This window comes from Cloeon dipterum, chromosome X (genome assembly GCF_949628265.1).
Source record: "Cloeon dipterum chromosome X, ieCloDipt1.1, whole genome shotgun sequence".
Lineage (NCBI taxonomy): Eukaryota > Metazoa > Arthropoda > Insecta > Ephemeroptera > Baetidae > Cloeon > Cloeon dipterum.
Window position 1 is genome coordinate 16,934,237 of NC_088790.1, and position 19,455 is coordinate 16,953,691.

General features: G+C 37.0%; 3 protein-coding genes across 8 annotated transcripts; 2 read left to right on the forward strand and 1 right to left on the reverse strand.

Moving 5' to 3' along the window:
* Window positions 1-91: 91 nt before the first annotated feature.
* Window positions 92-5,093, forward strand: LOC135946600 (cAMP-dependent protein kinase catalytic subunit 1-like). 5 transcript variants are annotated; one of them, XR_010575524.1, is made up of 11 exons: window positions 92-221; window positions 840-1,022; window positions 1,075-1,136; window positions 1,197-1,325; window positions 1,375-1,473; window positions 1,531-1,740; window positions 1,802-1,897; window positions 2,310-2,432; window positions 2,487-2,651; window positions 2,829-3,016; window positions 3,587-5,093. XR_010575524.1 is itself a non-coding variant. In XM_065494888.1 (10 exons), the coding sequence occupies exons 2-10, from the start codon at window positions 947-949 to the stop codon at window positions 3,710-3,712; spliced, it is 1,086 nt and encodes a 361-aa protein (XP_065350960.1). In that variant the 5' UTR covers window positions 92-221; window positions 840-946; the 3' UTR covers window positions 3,713-5,093. The 5 variants fall into 5 exon arrangements, 2 of the variants coding, with proteins under 2 accessions (XP_065350960.1, XP_065350961.1); XR_010575526.1 differs by having other exon boundaries at window positions 840-998; XR_010575525.1 differs by lacking the exon at window positions 92-221 and adding an exon at window positions 719-741.
* A 601-nt stretch (window positions 5,094-5,694) lies between these two features.
* Window positions 5,695-8,897, reverse strand: LOC135946599 (uncharacterized). Of its 2 annotated transcripts, XM_065494886.1 has the most exons (9): window positions 8,709-8,897; window positions 8,528-8,653; window positions 8,216-8,464; window positions 7,917-8,159; window positions 7,670-7,863; window positions 6,869-7,045; window positions 6,586-6,820; window positions 5,956-6,198; window positions 5,695-5,895 (listed from the first exon to the last, which is right to left on the reverse strand). In XM_065494886.1, the coding sequence occupies exons 3-9, from the start codon at window positions 8,363-8,365 to the stop codon at window positions 5,779-5,781; spliced, it is 1,359 nt and encodes a 452-aa protein (XP_065350958.1). In that variant the 5' UTR covers window positions 8,366-8,464; window positions 8,528-8,653; window positions 8,709-8,897; the 3' UTR covers window positions 5,695-5,778. The 2 variants fall into 2 exon arrangements, with proteins under 2 accessions (XP_065350958.1, XP_065350957.1); XM_065494885.1 differs by having other exon boundaries at window positions 8,528-8,897.
* Window positions 8,898-11,923: 3,026 nt separating this feature from the next.
* LOC135946601 (monoglyceride lipase-like) lies at window positions 11,924-18,108 on the forward strand. The gene is made up of 7 exons (XM_065494890.1): window positions 11,924-12,250; window positions 16,238-16,344; window positions 16,950-17,086; window positions 17,147-17,302; window positions 17,362-17,490; window positions 17,552-17,683; window positions 17,862-18,108. The coding sequence occupies exons 1-7, from the start codon at window positions 12,111-12,113 to the stop codon at window positions 17,958-17,960; spliced, it is 900 nt and encodes a 299-aa protein (XP_065350962.1). The 5' UTR covers window positions 11,924-12,110; the 3' UTR covers window positions 17,961-18,108.
* Window positions 18,109-19,455: the final 1,347 nt, after the last annotated feature.

Genomic DNA, 19,455 nt, shown 5'->3' on the forward strand with positions numbered 1-19,455 from the left:
CAATACATGCTTTATTTGATTTTAATTCATATTTTTTAAGTTGAGGTTGTTTAAAAATTGCAAAAGTGCTGAAAATATACATTTACCGGTTTTAAGTTAGAAGTAATAACCTGCTATGAAATTGAAAGCTCCTTGGCAAGTATCGTCCTTGTTTCGTAAACTCGGTCCGAGTTTTCAGGAGTTTTGTTGTTTTTACCAAAGTTTTTCTAAACTGTATGAAGGTAAGAAGTGTTGATGTCCATTGTCCCTAAAAATTCCTCTAGGGATTTCTACCAATTTCTTTACTTGTGAGCATTAGCCCAGAAATCGCTCGATTGCTGTTGTCGGTCTGCTGGAACCCAAATCGTTGGTGGCCATCTTGCACACTTTTGTTTCCCTAATTTTTACATTTAGGTCCGAAATTAGATGGTCCAAGAAGTTGTCAATTTGATGTATGGTTTCTGAGTATCAGCTAGAAAAATTACTGCTTGTACTTTCGAGCAAGTGGAAAATCAGTTGTCTCAAGCACTTCGTTCCGGTTGTCTTGAGTTTCTGCAATTCGCATCGGACGATTTGATCAGATCTAAATTCGTCAAATTCCCAACATTCCAAATCGTTGATTGATAGCAATATAATTAATTTAATCTCCTGATAATGATAAAACTCGCAAGTTGTATTTCTTGTTCGTATCATATAATCTTCTGCAAACACACAATGCCAATAAGTTTGTTTCATTTCTCATCATCAGACATTTCCTTCGTGGTAAAGATGATAAGTTGGAGCGACTTATTCACGTTTATTTTATTGATTGCAGCAGTATGAAATGAATACAAAATGAATGTAAATTTTCTGTTCACTAGGTGCTCTGCATTGTGAAGAATTGAATTAAACAGAGGGATCTTATGGAGGCGAAGTAGCAGCGGAATTAACTACGATTGGATATACATATATAAATAACTGAGACACGATGGGCAACACACCTACAGTTAAAAAGGGCAACGAACCTCAGGAAGCGTCAGGTAGGAATGGAGCTTCGCAAGTCGGTAATTATGCCAAATTTATATATTTTACCATATTTAAAACTCTCAAATTCAGTCAAGGAGTTCTTGGAAAAAGCTAAGGAGGATTATGAAGAAAAGTGGAAGAGAAATCCTTCGGTAAGGTGTTCAAGTTTTTAATATGAACTTGTCCTTAAGCCCTGGTATTATTTTACATAGAATACAGCAGCGTTAGACGAATTTGACAGAATAAAAACCCTTGGGACAGGATCATTTGGCAGAGTCATGTTGGTGCAGCACAAAGCCTCCAAGGAATATTACGCCATGAAGATTCTAGACAAACAAAAAGTACTAAATCAAGGATAACTATTCTTTCCTGGCTAATTTTCCTTCTCAGGTGGTGAAACTTAAGCAAGTAGAACACACTCTGAATGAGAAGAAGATCCTGCAAGCCATCAGTTTCCCATTTTTAGTCAGCCTTAAGTTCCATTTCAAGGTATTATCTATCTGTAAATTTGAACGAGTTTGTTAGATTTAAATGTTTTATATCTAGGACAACTCAAACCTCTACATGGTATTGGAGTATGTACCTGGAGGCGAGATGTTTTCTCACCTCCGCAAGGTGGGCCGATTCAGTGAACCCCAGTCGAGATTCTACGCTGCACAAATTGTGCTTGCTTTTGAGTACCTCCACTACCTGGACCTCATTTATCGAGACCTCAAGCCAGAAAACCTGCTCATCGACAACACAGGTTACCTGAAGGTGACGATGATGCCAAATTCACAATTATGAAGGATGGACCTAAATTTATTTGTGCCTGCAGGTGACTGATTTTGGTTTTGCTAAAAGAGTCAAAGGCAGGACGTGGACTCTTTGTGGAACACCAGAATATCTTGCACCTGAGATCATCCTCAGCAGAGTATGAAATTTTAATTTATAGATTAAAATAACTTTAAAATATTTTATAAACGAGGATGAGTAGACTAAAGTAATGCAGGGGTTAATTAAGTAAACTGTCTAATTTGGTCCGGCAATCTGTTAAAAGAAAAAATACTCAAGGCTAGATATAAAATTTCAAGTTCTTAGTTTATAAATTTTGTGATCAATTCCCTAATTATCTCAAAGTTTCGTGGATCTGTGCCATTATGAAGTGCAAAAATCCTAAGTGTTACAAGTCTAATAGTATCAAAACTAATTTTGAATTAAATTCTAGCCACTTACATGAAAACCAAGCAGCTTAAGTCTGTTTTTCCCCCAGATAATATTAAATCATCAAAACATAATATGAATTTTTAAATATCTGAGAATTAAATAATAAAATTATTTGACAGGGATACAACAAAGCGGTCGATTGGTGGGCGCTAGGCGTTTTGGTCTATGAAATGGCAGCAGGATACCCGCCTTTCTTTGCTGACCAGCCTATTCAAATTTACGAGAAAATTGTATCTGGAAAGGTGAGTCAGTCATATTGAGCAACAATCGTTTCTAAATCTCGGCTAATTATATAGGTTCGCTTTCCATCACACTTCAGCTCGGAACTGAAAGACCTGCTGCGCAACCTGCTTCAGGTTGACCTCACCAAGCGTTATGGCAACCTGCGTAACCACGTCAATGACATCAAAAACCACCGCTGGTTCCAGTCCACTGACTGGATCGCAGTCTTTCAAAAAAGGGTTTGTCGCTTGTTCTTGTCAGCTTTGCTTGTAAATAGCAATTTTTCCGACGCATGGTCGTTATTTTAGTTATTTTTTTTTATTCCTTTTGATTATTTTACAAACTTCCTTCCACCTGTAGCAGGAGTGCAAGTATAATAACTTACGCATGATCATGACTGACCACGCATTGTGCAGGTAGAGGCGCCGATGCGACCGAAAGTGCGCTTTGCCGGTGACACGACGCACTTCGCCGATTACAAAGAGAGCAGTTCATTGTTCGACATTTCAGCGACGCCTATGTTCACTAACGAATTTCTTGATTTCTAACACAATCACACTCCTACACATAACTCTTGTTCAACTCGGCTCCTGCATGCTTTTTGGTTTGTTTACTTTTTCTTCTATTTTATTTTACCACTTCTAGTTAGTTGTAGAGTATCTTAAGGCTAGTGCTTTATTATTTATCTGTGAATAGGGGACAAAATATCTGTTAGGTAGAGCGTAGAGCTGTACATAAATTATTTTATAACTCTGCTCCGAGCTAGATTTTTAGCGATTCTTTGACATCTTTTATCACAGACTTTGCAGCTATTACTCACGTGTTTTTTTCTAATTTTGCCTGAGGTGACATCATACCATTGTTACCTGATCTTATCTATTTGAAAAGAGATATCCTGATTTGCAATCAGTTAATTAATTAGAACCCCTTAAAGAAAACCAAGATTTAAAAGCCGTGAAATTTATTTCATGTAATTACTGGAGGAGACGATCTTAGTTAAGGAAATAATTAGATTGATCAAATCAGCACTTTTTGGGCCCTTTTGATTAAAACTTTCCATATCGGTGCCTATCAGTTTTTACTCAATCTTGGAATAATTCTAATTAATACATTTTCCCCTAACTAAACTCCACTGATTTTTCCTCTCACTCACATCAATCATTTTGAAATTCAGGTGGAAGCACCGTTTGCTCCACGATGCAAGGGACCAGGGGACACAAGCAACTTTGACGATTACGAAGAAGAAGCCCTGCGAATATCTTCCACCGAAAAGTGTGCAAAGGAGTTTGCCGACTTCTAAATTGATCAGCCAAATGAAAACTATCTGTCTCCTCTACCTGCTTCAGACAACAAAAATCAGCACAGTTAACAAACCTGGTTAATTTCCAAGAGCAGCAGTCAATTTTTGCGAGGTCAATATCCTGATTTTATTGAGGCATCAGACTCTTGTTGATTGTTTTCTATTGGTTTTTTGTTGATTTTGCTTCTTGCTAGTACAGTTGAAGAGAAAAGTGTACATAAAGTTATTATCATTACTATTCTACAAAATAGGGAGCAGAATTACACAAAGAAATGATGAAGTGCGCCTCACTGCGCGTAGCCTGTAACTCGTAATGGCACCAACTAGACTAATACACCTAAATTATTATTTATAATTTCTAAGCATGAGAAAGTAGATTTGTTTGTTGATGCAACTGTGTCTCGGAAGCTAATTTTTTTTAGTCAACGTGCATATCATATTTATTTCAACTTCAGACGGAGGTCCAATATACTTATTTCCTGAATGGGTTTTTTGAAGATCGGAAATTCTGTTGGTGGAAAAAGTTACATGCTTCTGAGGATTGATTGTATTTGGCTGTTCTGATTGTGAGTGAGTCTGGATTATGAGCGCAGCTTAACCATGTGATAATTTGGACAATTAGCCCTGTTAGAAAGTTGAAGAACATGTGGAGTATAACCTGTTTGCATATTGCGCTTGAGTTAACCTTATCACAATAATTACTTGTTAAAATGTTTGCGATTGATTGCACTCGAGTCTCAAGCACAATAATTTACCATATTCAAAGCCATGAACTTTAGTTGTAGAGCCTTTCAAATTACCATACTTGAATACCAAAGGTACCCTTATTTCACCTTCATTTTTTTGTGATTTTTGTCAAAAGCCTGCTGATATCAAGAGAAATTCGCACAACGGAAGTCCGTCTTGAATTCAATATTATCGTTTCTACAGTGCAAAGTCGTGCTCAATTTGGCCTACCATCATCAGATTTTACAAAAACATTTTTAAGTGGCATTCAGTGGTACTAAATTTTTTGTTACATCGAATGCGATTTCTTTAAAAAGAGAGACTCAACAAATGGTACAATTCAAGGAATTGAAAGAAAACTAATTCTAATAACAAGGAAATCTTGATTTCAGCTGGTGCTTGAAAGCCAATTTTTAATATAATACATTTTATTTTTATTAAACCGTTCACATTAAGAATTTTGAAATTAAATAAACACCTGCTAACGTGCTATTTAATTGATTGAAGAAGTTGAAGTAAATTTAATCTTATTAATTATTGATATGCCATTATTAGGTGGTGATGATGAAAAAATATTGTAACAAATCAATGCACTCATTGTGATGGGGTGGGGGTTTTTGGAATGATAGAAAAAGATGATTCTTGTTGAGCAAAATGTTGGTAAAATATAAACGAGAAACAACAAACATAGATGCCTAAAAAGAAATCTTGAGTGCGTTTTCTCTGCAGCGCTACATAAAAAGAATATATATCATGTATTCAGAGAGGAAATGTTGCTTTTGAAGCTAGTTGAAAGACTTGAAAGTATAAAGCTAATAACTGTAAATCTATTCGCGCCAATTTTCTGATTAAATTGAAATGCTATAAAAGAGATGTATATCGTATAAAAATCAACTTATTTTCCTAGCAGTAAATTGAGAATCAAATTTCCGATAACAGTTAACCAGAAATTTTGTCAAACCATATACAATAAATAAATGATAACTTAATAAATTGGATTTTATTCAAGTCATTCATGATCATAAGGTGAACATAATAAATCTGATATGTATGATATAAATATTGATTTCGGTAAATTTTAGGTATTCTATTTGTTTTTATGTAATGTCACATTATTTTCCTGGCAGTCAAAATAAGAGCTGGAACTTAAATAAAGATTTAATACATTTGGCAGTCACTAAACCTTCCGCAAATTAAAACAATTGGTCAGTAGCAGTGGCTTCATTTTAAATTGCAATTTATTGAAACAAATGCAGTTTGTTTTGAGTAACGTTGTAAATTTATTATAAATGAGAGCGAGATGACTAGGCTTCATAAACAAAGGCCACGTAAATTTGAAATCACGGCCAAACCACCATTTTGCGTGCGACTGAAGCGTCCGTGCTGTGCAGATAGTTGACCACTCTTTTTCTCAGGGCCCCAATCACTCTATACGGATCCACATTAACGTTGTTCACCTGAAACAACAGCGTGGTCAGTTGACTCCTTATTTGAGAAGTGAGCAGTGCAGGTCTCACCGAGTACAACTCTAAAGAGCTTATGTCGCTGTGCACGCTGCTGCAGTCACCTCTGGTGCCCATGCGCACCACAGCTGGGCTTCGGAGGTTCATCGACTCAGCGGGTGGCAATGCCAGTCCTGCGCTGAAGCAGTAGATGGACAGGTCGTGGTAGTAGGTCTGCACAGCCTGGTGCAATAGGGAGAAAAAGTCGACAGACGGTTCACCAGACAGGATGAACAGCTCGTGGTCTTTCTTTGATGTCTGCAAATGGAAAATTATAATTATTGTTAATTGATAGGTTCCAGTTTTAATGCATAAGAGATTTTATTGGCCACCATCTCCCAAGTGAACTATTCCATAACTATATTCCAGCAAATTGTTTTTAACTTGACTATTGCATCCGCTTGAATGCTTCTAGTAAGCTTTGATGGCTAGAATAATTTAAGATTGAGCTTGATAGCGCTGAAATTTAATTTTTCCTCTAATTTTGAAGAGTAAAAGACTTTTAAAGAAAAATGAAACATTTGGCTTCACTAGTTTAAAATAGGATTTTTCTCTCATTCAATCTCTTTAAAATAGTTAGTCATCAACTCCAGTTGGCATTACTTGTGGCAGAGCAAATTAAACTATTTAAAAACGATTTCTCACCAATGGAGCAACAGCCACTGCAGACTTCAGTGTGACGGTGAGACCAAGGGCGTGGTGAATTTGGATGAGGTCATCCCAGTACTTGTTGCCTGTGTACTGATGGTACCTGCGCGCCGCTTCCTGCTGGACGTGGTGCGAGCCGTAATACTGATTCGGATCCATCATCGTGTGGATGTGCGGATGCACCTGTGATGCTCCGGCGTGCGGCAGGCTGTCCCAGATCAGATTTGGGTACCTGGAAAATTTACTGTGAAGACGCAAGAACAAGAGCAAGTGTTCGTACTTTGCGCTTGAATCGATGGAGTGGACTTTGTGGAACCATTTGAGGGAGGTGTTGAAAAGATCAAGGACCTCTTCTAGATTCAAGTCCACGGGGTTGTGTTTCTTGGTGAGAATAAGACCGTGCCACTTGTCCAGTTTGAACGCATTAGCGGCGCTGACGGAATGCTTTCCCTCAATTCTGCGAAATTAAAAAGGAAACATGAAGGTTTGCAAAATGATCAAGCAAAATAAAAATTATGAGGACTTGTCTCATTTGGTCCAGATTATTATAAGGTTTAAGTCAGGTGTGTCATTTATTTTATCACCAATTTTTGAGCTGACAAACTACTAATCAATTTTTTATGTCTCTACAAGAGAAAATTGACCAATTTTGATTTTTTTTCAGTAGTGAAATAGCCGCAGCGTCAAGACAATTATTTCAAGATTTCCTGCAATGTCAAAACATTCAATATACTAATAGATTTCATGAAATCACACTTATTTTAAGACTACCACAAAAGTGACAAAACTTGTAAGATAACACAATTTGTTATATTCAATGAATCAACAATTATTGCATGATAAGCCCGAAATACAAGATTTAAAAAAAACTCGATAAAATTAATTGGTACGCTTGAATCTAGGCACTTCCCTGTGCAAGGAATTGGGAAACTCGCAGACTATTTTTTTGTATCCCGCTTCAACAAAAGAAATTATGGTAAGAATAATTCCACTTTTTAATAAACAAATAATATTCTATACTTGTAGACAAAATATGGCTAGTTATTTGAGTTTTAAAATTATTAGTTTAGTTAATTGTTACCTTTCAAAGACATCTTCTGCAGTCATCTCACGAAAGTTACAAAAATCGCATGAATTGTTGGTCGATGCTGCGAGCTTGCTGACATAGCTTTTCGAGTCCAGTCTGCCAGACGACCCTGAAGAGGGGCGCTTTGCCCTAAGGGGGTTGTAAACAGTGTGCTCCAAGCTGTAGAGATTTCTCACGTGGAAAACTGTCTGTTGGAAAGGGTAAGACACAGGGAAATCACTGCCTTGAATGATATCCATACCTGGTTGTAAACTTTAGAGACAAGTTTGTGGTCTCCTCCCATCCACTTCAGCACTTTGTCCTTGAACCTTGCAGGCAGGTGAAGCGCTCCTCGTCGCACACTAACTGAATACAAGTCTTGGTACTTGCCATACAAAATTTGGCACTTCCTGTCGATGGCCTGCGACCAGGACTGGAGATTTTCATCCAGGTTGGCAATCGAGGGTTTCAGGCCATCCTCAAAGCAGAGTTCCGAGTACTTTGTCTAACAAAAATATATTAACACGAGTTGTTTGAGACGCAAAAAAACTGTAATAATACGTTTGAATGAAGGGTGTTGACATTGAAACTGTGGGCAATGTTGTGACTGTTGCTAGACGCGTGAGACTTGAAAAGGTACAAAATACAGCCCACTCCTGCCAGGTACAGGCAGCATTGCATCAACAACCTTTTGTTTCGAAATAAGATCATCCTTCCTTTCCAAGATCTTGCAGTTGCAAAAAAATGAGATTCTAAAATCAGATCTAATACACCTTCCAAAATTTCCTCATCAGGTTGTCAGCGCATGTTCTGAAAGAAAAATATGTCGATGAGGACCTTTCACTAGTGTTATACAGTAAGGATTATAATTACGATTATCGCCTCTCAGCAGTCATGCAAAAATTGTGCAACCACAGCACGATTTGTTTGCGCTATTCACGCCAATTAACAACTCGTCACACCTTCATCGTCTCGGCAAAAATACATAAACTCTGCCTTCTGCGAATGGGAGCGGTCAGTTTTAGTGAAATCAGGTCCAACCCACGTAGATTACTATCAAAGGTGCCGTACTCGCAAGCAACAACACACCAACGGAAACAACACTGGTGTCCGGAAACAGCAGCGAATTCGGACGCTGCCTCTTCCTCTTGTGTAATGCAGGTGTTGATTTCAAACTTGGCGCTGCAGTAGCAAAATACTTTCTGATTGGCGAATAGAGAGTGGGGTGTTTAAGGCTTCAGGAAAAAATATTTGCGGGGAACTTTTCAATGGCTATAAATTGTCCTGGGTTGGTGAGCGCATCGCTCAAATCATTTAAATTTTCATTGTCAAATTGATTGTTAAGCCTTTTCTTGCAACAAGGAAAATTGAGTTTGTTTGACATGCGCAATTTTACCACCGGCCACTGCAAGACGGAAAAATATATTTATCGTATTTATGACAGCGAGAAAATAAGAAATATATAGTTACGATAATTACTAGGTAATTCATAAATAAATTTAACTTTTAAACTGCCCTAACTACATACTCAGCTTGAGCGTTTACCCTCATAAGAGTACAAGCAACAACGCTGAAGCAACGATAGAATTCGCACGAGAGGATAGTTTTATTTTTTAGTGGATTTCGCGAATTTAATGAGTATTTTTTGTCCGTAAAGGAGCTGGCTGTTTGTGTTGCAATAGTGGCAAATTGAATCATATGGTAAGATAAGTATTAAAAATGATGGTTAGAAGAATTAGCATCTTTAGCGTTAGAGACGTCAAGACTGAAGAGAAGCGAGAGATATGTATGTTATTTTCGGTTTGCTTTAGCGTTTCTAATTTTAGGCCGCATATTATATATAATATATTGCACCAGTTACGTGGCCTATTAAGAATTTTATACACTTTTTACCTTTGCAGCGCGACAGTTGACTTTACGCAACTATTATAATGTGAGTGACTGGCAATGGCAATAAGTAGAGCTTTATTCGCACTTCAGTTGAACGGCACAATAAATTTCCTCGTAGATTAGGTTAATTATAGTAAAAAAAAAGGAAAAAAGCTATGAGTAGGAAATAATAAGCGCAAAACAGTACCTTTCCTGTGACGATTATAAATAATGGGCTTGAACAGGAAACCCATAATTAAAACCGATGGAAATTCCTATACACTCTTAAAAGAAATAAAAAAATCCTCAACCATAATTACACACGTATCATGCAAATTTCATTAAATTGCTTAGTTTGTTTTTCATTCAAAGAAGAAAACAAGTTTGTGCAAAAAAGCTAAATAAAATAATTTTGGAGATGATTTTTAAAAATTGGGATATAATTACTTTGGTGCTGAGTGGATTTTAGCTTTTATTCTTTGAAAGTTTAAACGAAAGTTAAATTTCAAGAGCTATTAATTGATTCATTTTATAACTTCGAGCCACTTGACTCGTTATTGTATTAATTTGATGGATCTTGATGCACTTGCAATTTTTGTCAGATCAGTGCAATATTCAAAAAGCGCAATAGTGCAGGGCTCTATATGGCTGGTCAATTGAGCACGGACGCCGATACAATTCATCTGAAGTGGTCTGACTCAACCCGTCGTGTTGATTAGAATTATTATAGTAAAATCAGTTTTTTACGCGAGTGCTTACTGTATTTTTTTCTATTACATATCTCTGATTGTTAGTACTAACGTATTTTAAAATGAATAAATTGGTTTGGTCTGTTGGTATACGAGGGTCATTTCAGGGCATGATTGCGACTTCTCAAAAGAAATAAAATCGAATAAATAGCAAAATTATGTTTATATTTCGTCATTTCCAATATTTTGAAAAGTATAAAAGCAATTATTACAATCTATGCAATCTATTAAGTCAGTCAAATTGGTAAAAAATTATAAGAGGAAACTTGTTAGTTATTGCTTCATTTCTTCAAGAAAAAAACAACAAAATCCATTTACACTGCTGTGCAGTTATTACGTTAATAATTGTTTCACTTCACAACTTTCAACAATTTTTAATGTCTTAATGCATGTGCAGTAAAAGAATTTGTTAACAATTAAAATATTATTTCATCATGCGATTTTTGTCGTTACTGCGTTATCTCTGATGGATTTTTGTAGAAAATCCGATTCCAATTAAGTTTAAACCTGGTGTCCCTCGAAATATCAAATTCAATCTACGAACTCAAGTGCGTTATTTGACAGGAAATATTTTGAAATAATATTCAATATTAAATGAGGGCGCGCAGTGAAAAAGGCGTCCTAAAACGCTGATTTAAAAGCATATATCGCCCAAATGAACTGGTAAAAAACAACCAAGACGTTAACAAAATGATTGAAAATGCAACTAAATTGTTGGTTTTTTTCATATAAGCTATCGCAATCAATTTATGAAATAAGCTTTTATAGCTCGTAAAAAACGTGAAAATCTTAACATGGCATGAGATATTTTATGAAAATTGTAAATAGTACCGAGAACATTTAAATTGAAAGCACATTATAATTTATTTTACCTGCCTAAGCATTCATTCCCAAAATCTCCTTGCAAGTTAGATTTCAACTTTGGCATCATTTCAAAGAAAAAATGAAATCTTTAATAAAAAAAAGGTGCAGAAAAATCATGCTCCAATTTTTTGTGGTTAAATTTCTGCTTGACAAAATAATACAAATACAAGCATGAAATTAGACTTTGATTGTTTCTAAAAAATTGTTTGAGCTGTCAAAAACCTACTGAAGATTGCCGTGAAAAAATTATCTTTCAGGTAACTAATTTTTTGACATTATTTCCCCTCTGAAACAGTGGCCACCTCGAAACTTTAAAATATCCCCCAAAATTTTTGAACCGCTGAAATTACATTTACCGTGAAATTTACCAAAACTAGATCGCTTTTAATATTCAAATTAATTGGAGCAGTCATCGTGAAATAAATGACTGCTTTTTTAGTGGAAATTTAATGCGTGCGTCAATTTTAGAATGAAACAACTCAAAACCACAAAACATAATAAAACAATGCAATGTTGAGCTCGTAATAGAATAATAAAGGCTTTTTTGTTCTTAAAAAATAGAGAGATTTCCAACGAAAATTAAACGTGTCACCGCCGAAAAAAATCTATATTTAATCATTTCCCGTGCGTAATAAAATTAACAAATTTGTCTATTTCACTAGAAAACGTCACTAGAAGCTCTGACTGAGTGTTGGCCAAGCAAAATAAATGAAATAATCGGTTTGCATTGCGGTCACATAGTGCGCAGGCTTACGGTACGGTTGCCTGGTGCGTCGGCCGAAGTCGCGTGTCGTGTGTGTGCTGTGCAGTAGTCAAACAGGACAGATACCGCAGCAGCGCAGAGTGCGGAGCGCAGCAAAAAAGCAAAAGCGGCGCGCGGTTGCGGCTAGGCAGGCAGGTTGCATCAGGTACAAGTCGGGCCACAGCCACAGTCAGTCAGTCATCAGGCAGGTTCGCAGCGAGCAGCATCAGCCATGGCGGAGGACCACTTTGAGAACGCGGCCCAGTTCGAGCCCAGTGCCGCCGAGCAGGTCTCCTTCCAAAAGCAGCAGCTCACGAATCAGCGCAACGAGACGCTTTTCTGCCGCTACTGGAAGCCCAAGGGTAGCCCCAGGTTTGTTCTGATTTTCGTTTTTTCGACTTTGGAATTTTATTCGCTCCTACGAATGCGAACACTTGCGGAGTCACTGCCGTCGCTTTCTCTTCTTAAAATGAGGCTCCTGGGAATTATCTCTATAGAGATGACTCTCTATTTCCTTATATTCACGTTAATTTATATCTTAATATTGTTTTTGATCAAACAGCTTTAAGTTGATATTCTTCAGCACCATTAGAAAATAAATAGCTTTTTAAAAGTATTTTCTAAGATAGCTGGTGCGGGTCTATTAAAAGTAAAATTATCTGTTTACTTAGTAGCGTAACTTTTCCATGCTTCTAGATTATTGTTAGATTTTCTCTAACATTAAGCACCGCTATAAATAATTTTTCTAAACCAACAAGCGAAATATCATGGATTTATTGCGACAATAGTTTTGAATGCACGTGCGACTGTTATTGTAAACTGATTGAATGCAATAAAGATAAATTATGATCGCAATCAGATGAGTGTTCAGTAGAAGCCATAGTGAATATAAATGGTTAAATTGGCTATTCACACCAGCCTCAATTCTTGCTAAAGGATACAATCTCAAAATTAAATAGATGAGACGATGAGAGACAGCATAAATACGAAAAAAATTGTCAAAAATTTATTTCACAGAGATGTTATGAAAATTTAATGACTTTTTTAACGGGGCAAGGAAGAAATACTCACGCAGGCAATTTTATAAAATTTAAATTGTCGGATGACTTAGTAATGATGGATAGCTTTAGCGAAACAGTGATAGGAAAAAACATTAAATGGCACGCTCTCATACTGTACAGCAGCTGTTTCGACCCTGCAGGCCTCACCGCAGCATTACTTAACCTCCAAAATAATTTCATAGCCACATTAAGCAGTATTTATATAAGCTGCTTAGAGATTTGGATATTAGAGTTAAAGAGCTCTATGAAATAAGCGCTTGACTGTAAGGAAAAAAAATCTTGTCTCAATTTGTGACAAAGTGTGCTGAATTAAAACCGTTTCACCGAAAGGAACTGCTTTTATTAAAGAGGAAGTGGGGCGTGCGCCAGATGCGATCTCTCACAGTAAATAAATATTCTTCTTTCAGAACACTAAACTTGCTCCTGAGCAAAAACTAGAACGTTCGCGGAATAAAGAAGGAATATACTTGGATCGAATTGCCTAATAAATCAGGATCAGTATTTTTACCTTCAAATGTGACTTCAGGTTATTTTTTTCTTAATAAATTCAGAATGCAGAGCTTTTTTTGCGTATTTTTCGTATTTCTGTTAGAAATGATCAACAGCTCACCATCATTAAATTTGACCACAAAGGTTGAATCGCTGAAAGGAAAACATAGAAACGTGATAGCTTTGCTGGTCTAAGTAAAGAGTAAAGTCGTAGAAGAGCGCACGGTATGTGCTGAGGATGCGTAAGCAAATCAAAGGGACAAAATCGACAAAATCACCCAACTGCTGACGCCATGCATTTTGATTAATTATTTGCGATCGTTTGCATAAGTTTTGCTATGCACAAAACAAATAAATGCATGCACCGAGCGTATGAGGCAAGCTGTAAATTAATTTATTTAAAGCCGACAGTGCGGATGGGTTTATGAATTTCAATCACCAATAGTAAATTTTTTAATTCATTCGTTAGTAAAAATTGTAATAAATTTTCTACTGTCGAAAGGGGCACAGCGCAAAAATAAGACATCATCGTCTTGGTCTTGGGCAGACAATAGTGAGATGAGATTAAAAAAATACTCAATATCCAACTTGGTCATCTTTATTCGTTTTGCCATTATCTTGTTTCTAACAGAGTGTGGTATGTAAAGCTGAACACCCGAACGTTGAATGATAAGATAGCGCATAGGCACAAATAATACGTATTGCACAAACTAAAATGACTGAGTGCAAACCCAAGGTCTCTGCAATTGGCGGCAATTTCCCTGGCACATAATATATATTTTGGAATTTAAAAGCCAAAAGAGAAATGAAAATTCAGAATGTGATAATTGTGATTGTTCCGAGAAACAACGTAAATTTTCTGTTTGTTCACGGATTATAATTTGCTTAACTTTCATGTGGTAAATTCACATTTACACAGTTACCAGAGTACAAGGATATTACGACACGGTTTTTTATTATGAAACATAATTTAGTAAGGGAATAATTGAATACATATATATACACGCAATGAAAAAACGCTGGTTATCTCGTAGTGATCCCGGAGCTGCAGAACTCTCACTATCTCTTTGTTTTTCTGTGATACATTCTGATTATGTAAGCCTGTATCGACATGTGGAGGTCACTTTGTTTTACAACATGGTACGCTACGCACCCTTGCAACCCTCTGTCCTTTCCGAGATTATATCAATTCACACTGATATTTTTCTTGCTACGCGACTGAATGGCCTTGTAGAAACTCACGGTTTAATAGGTTAAAGATCATCTGCCTATTGATCTTTGCTAAATTGGACTAGATTATAACATAACTCGTCCTATACTTAAATATCGTAAATTAAATAAATAATTTATTTTGTTATTTGTTCGTGGTGCTTGTACTTTTAAAAATCAGAAAAGGTTCTGTATGCTGCGTGTGTTTAGTATAAAACAATATATAGTAACAAAACAAGGAGCAATTGTATACTGTTTTTAAAAAAATCCTTTTTCTATCGCCTAGCCCCGGTTGTCTTTACAATTAGTATCCAGTCCAGTGGTGACGTCAAAGATCGAGTGAGGAGCAGTCTAATAGGGGTGTCAAAGTTTATTTTTCTCGAGGAGATTTACATCTGTCTTAAAATATCCCTGGTAGTACGACATATTTTTTGGTTCGATAAAGAGATGAGAAAAATGTAAGAATAAGAAAAATAATTATATTTATTTAATTATTTGGTTCATTGAGAGAAGCACGTTTGAGCACTCTCAAAAAGTACAATTTTTTCAGAGAAAGATATTGATCCGGATATAATCATATTAAGTTAGAACAATTGCAAAATATCGAAGAAGACAAATAAATTTTTACTAAAAATCTACAGTTGCGCCTAAATTTCAATTAAATTTGCTCCTTCAATAGGAACTAACAAAAATTGTATGTAAAATATGTATTTAAATTTTCCGAAAGGTGTTATTGCCTATCTCATTTTTTTACTTTTTCATGAAACAGAATTTTAAATAGTATTTTTTGTAACTTTATCCGAATAATTTGTTTTTTAAACATAGATTTTTAAATGTCATCCAAATAACAGCTTAACTCTATTGAAACCGTAAAAATGGAAACACAACCACACATAAATAAGTAAATTCAAGATTTTATTGTTTGGTTGCTATGATACCAATATACCTCAGTTTGTTGAACTCGTTTTAACGTTGAGCCGTTGTTGCTCGCGGCGAATAACAAGTCGTCCGTTTCAATCAAAAAAGGTGTCAAAGATCATCTATTTGGTCCGATTTCTGCGCTGACAGGCCGGGTCAGCAGCAGCCCGCACAATGGCCCTCGATTAAATTTTTGTACATGACAGCGGCGGAGGAGCGCGGCTTTCAAAGCGACGAGCGCGCGCCGAGTAATTTGGCCGCTTGTCCCCTGGGGTCGGTGTGCGCTGAGCACCGAAAAGTGCCAATTGACGCCGCCGGGGCTGCGCCTCCGCTCTTTGTTTTGGTCGCTGCCAGCGACACACGGACACACTCTCGCCATGCGGTGGCCCCTGCCGATCAGAGGCGTGTCCACGCTCGGCGCCCTCAGGGCTGCCTTCAAGGACTACAAGGTGGCGGCCGTCGAGGGCTGCAAGGCGCCCCTGCACGCGCATTACTGGCACCCCTCTGAAAACCCCAGGTGCATAAAAAATGAATGCAGGCTCGCCGCGCACCTCTGACCTAATTTTTTCTTATAAAATGTAAAATGGGTTAATTATCTAAAATCGTTAATGGAATAATTATTTAAGGCGTATATCTTGGTGATTTTTAGCGAATTTTAATTTTTGTATTAATTTTGCTTTAGGGCAGCTGTGATGCTGATGCATGGCTATGCCGAACATCTCAGATGGTACCACGAGGTTGGAGTTCAGCTGGCCAACGAGGGTTTTATCGCGTTCGGCCATGACCACAGTCAGTATAAATTCCTCCAAACTCCCAACCATTCCCACTACTACTTTTAAAGATTATAATCTCTACTAAAATCGAAAAAAAATTGGTAAGGTTTTCAGTGAAAGAAAGAGCCACTGAAAAAGTGATTTTTAAACGTAAAAATTATAACTTATTTGATAAATAAAATACTATAAGCTTGCTTATTATCTCTTTAAAATTAAACTTACTCCTTTTAAATGAAAATCGTCAGCTGAAACGACAGAAATTCTCTAAATACATTAAATTTTAGGCTAATTTTACAACAAGTTTTTGTCTTAGAAAACACCACATTTATAATAATTCAGAACATTGGCGGCTGATGTCTTTTTCCCATATATGAAAAGTGAATTTACTGCCAAATGAAATCCGATTAGCTAAGAGTCAATTTTCCTGAAACAAAGATGTGCATAGATTTTTGCAAATCCTGGTTAGTTCGTATTATTTTTTATTCTCTTTAAACTACTCAAAATCTGCACTCCAACACGAGTTCAGAACAAAATTTACTGAAAGGTACACGTCCATGTCATTTCATTATAGGCTTCCACTAAAACCTTAAATACTAATTGCTCGTTATTGTTTGATTCTAGTTGGACACGGTCGCAGTGGAGGCGACAGGGTGATTTTGGACAACGTGGAGGACATGGTCGATGACATTATCAAACACGCAGACATAGTGTGCGAACATTACCCCGACATTCCCCTCTTCTTTGTTGGTCACAGTATGGTAAGCCAAAAATTAAAAATTTCAACTAAACACTATGTCATCAATCATGCTAATTTACAGGGTGGCCTCGTTGCCTTTTTATCAGCCTTGAGGAGACCACCTCGGCTGAAGGGTGTGGTGCTCAATGGCCCCTTCCTGCAGTTAGGAAAGGATGTGAGGTCACCCGTCCGCAGATTCGCTGCCAGAATCCTTGGTCGAATCCTACCCACTGTACAGGTGTGTTTAATTTTTTAGCTGCCGCAGCTTTTTATTATTTGAACGTCGACTCTCGGCAGGTAGGGAAGCTGGAAATGGACCACGTGACCGGTGACAAGGAAATGATCAAAGTGATCATCGATGATCCTCTCTGGTGGACCGGCGGCATCAAGCTGAAAACCGGCTGTGCCTTGTTGAATTGCGTAGAGGTGTGTTGTTTGTTAATAAATTACGCGATCTGATTTAACGCGCGAACTTTTCCTCTTTCAGAAAGTCCACGAAAAGTTTCCCATGTTTGATGTGCCTTTTTTGATAATCCACGGCTCGACTGATAAGATTTGCAGCGTTGAGGGTTCGCAAGACTTGCTCAAACAATCTCCTTCCAAAGATAAGCAAATCAAGGTATACACGTTGTGTCCATTTATAGCCGTGAGCGCCGCGCAAATAAAATAAATAAAAGGAAAGGCAGCAGAGAGATAAATATATGAATATTTGATAAAGGCGGGGAGACCATTTCACAACTTATTGGATCGATAGAATGAATAAAAGTCGATTTATAAATTTATTTTTCCTATTTTAGCTTTACGATGGCGCCCAGCACCACTTGTACATCGATAGCAAACCTGTGAGAGAGGCTGCCGTTCGAGACACCGTCCAGTGGGTGCGCGAGAGAGTATGATGTGCACTTTTTACAGCTGCACAAGGATTTTATTGCATATATGCTGTATTCCTTGCCTTTTTGTCTAGAACAAGTTGAAAGTCTGAAAGTAAAAAATGGTACTTTAAATCGTAATTATTTTTCAATAAAAAATTTCATAGCCGAAAAATCTTGTTTCCTTGTTCATATGTTTTTTCCTTTAATATAATCTTTTACATAAAAATATCGAAAGTAATCAAACCTATTATAACGCAGAAACATAAATATTAAATTTGTTGTGCAACTTACAATAATTTAGTTCTTTGCTATTACGAATAAATCTCACATTGCACTCTTTAAAAATTGCGCTGGAAGTGTTTGCTCAAAGAATCAGGGTTCGCCAATTTTGCAATGCGCAAAAATGCACCACTGGTTTTTTGCGCAAAAAACCGGCTGGAAAAACCCACCAGTCTTGGGTTTTTCCGCACTTTTCCGAATTTAACCCGAAAATAGTCAATTTTCGCTTGAAAAGAGTCTGAAATTTCAGAAAACGATGCAGAGAGTTAAAATTTTTAGTCTATTGGAGGAACCAGTGGCTCTAATACTGATTTTGGTGATTTTGAAAAATCCCTATTTTTGGTCATCCATCATGAAAATTTTTTATTTTCCATAAGAATGCATGTGTTTCGGAAAAATGCGCAAAATTGCAGAAAAACCCGCAAAAAAACAGTTTTTTGCAATGCAGTGGGTTTTTCCGGAAAAATGCGGGTTTTTGCGAACCCTGCAAAGAATAGAGCATTAAAAGGATTAAAAAATAAAATCGATCCACGCATTACAATCTCACTCTCCAGTACGCCTTACTGGAGGGAGGGATACTGTGCCGCTGAACTCTTCTTTGGTGCGGGTTGCATATGTTTCAACACTTCGCCCGTGCAGCACCGCATTGTCGAGAAAATTCACGTTTTTGCTACTGTGCGCAGCAGCTGGTAATAGTGCGAAGGCATCGGGTGGGGTTCAAGGACCCGAAATCAAAGGGCCGAAATTGTTTTTATTTTTTCAGAAGACCTGGTGACTGAATTCAAAAGACCGAAATGGTAAAAATGATCCACCTTTGCAGAAGGCCGATTTTTTTGTTTCCACTTCGTACAAGACCGAATTCATAAGTCCCTAAAACGACGAGCTCGTCTCAGTGTCCTGTGATTTTAGGAGTGCGAACAATTTTTGCAATCCTCTATTGCATTTAGCAAAATCTCGACAGACCCAAACTTTGAATTTTTTTGGGGATTATTGCCTTTAAAATATATATATTTTAAAACAGCCCATGTAATAGTTTACTCGGCAGAAGTGAAAGTGACGGCCAGCCAATTTTAAATTAGGAATCGTCTTTGAGCTAACTCAAAATCAGTGATAATAATGAACTCCGCACGAGACGTGTTCTCATGAGAACATAAAGAGCGCAGAGAAAATCTAACAGGTAATAAATTTTGCATACAAAAATTTCTGCAGCGTTTTTAGGTCTTATCTAACATTGGATTTA

Coding starts and splice junctions, on each gene's coding strand:
- LOC135946599 (XM_065494886.1), bottom strand. CDS start 8,365: ATGATCTTATTTCGAAACAAAAGGTTGTTGATGCAATGCTGCCTGTAC. Junction 8,160..8,215: donor TCAACACCCTTCATTCAAAC/GTATTATTACAG, acceptor TATTTTTGTTAG/ACAAAGTACTCGGAACTCTG. Junction 7,046..7,669: donor GCAGAAGATGTCTTTGAAAG/GTAACAATTAAC, acceptor TTAATTTCGCAG/AATTGAGGGAAAGCATTCCG.
- LOC135946601 (XM_065494890.1), top strand. CDS start 12,111: ATGGCGGAGGACCACTTTGAGAACGCGGCCCAGTTCGAGCCCAGTGCC. Junction 17,303..17,361: donor GAATCCTACCCACTGTACAG/GTGTGTTTAATT, acceptor GACTCTCGGCAG/GTAGGGAAGCTGGAAATGGA. Junction 17,491..17,551: donor CCTTGTTGAATTGCGTAGAG/GTGTGTTGTTTG, acceptor TTCCTCTTTCAG/AAAGTCCACGAAAAGTTTCC.
- LOC135946600 (XM_065494888.1), top strand. CDS start 947: ATGGGCAACACACCTACAGTTAAAAAGGGCAACGAACCTCAGGAAGCG. Junction 1,741..1,801: donor ACAACACAGGTTACCTGAAG/GTGACGATGATG, acceptor TTGTGCCTGCAG/GTGACTGATTTTGGTTTTGC. Junction 2,433..2,486: donor AGAAAATTGTATCTGGAAAG/GTGAGTCAGTCA, acceptor CTAATTATATAG/GTTCGCTTTCCATCACACTT.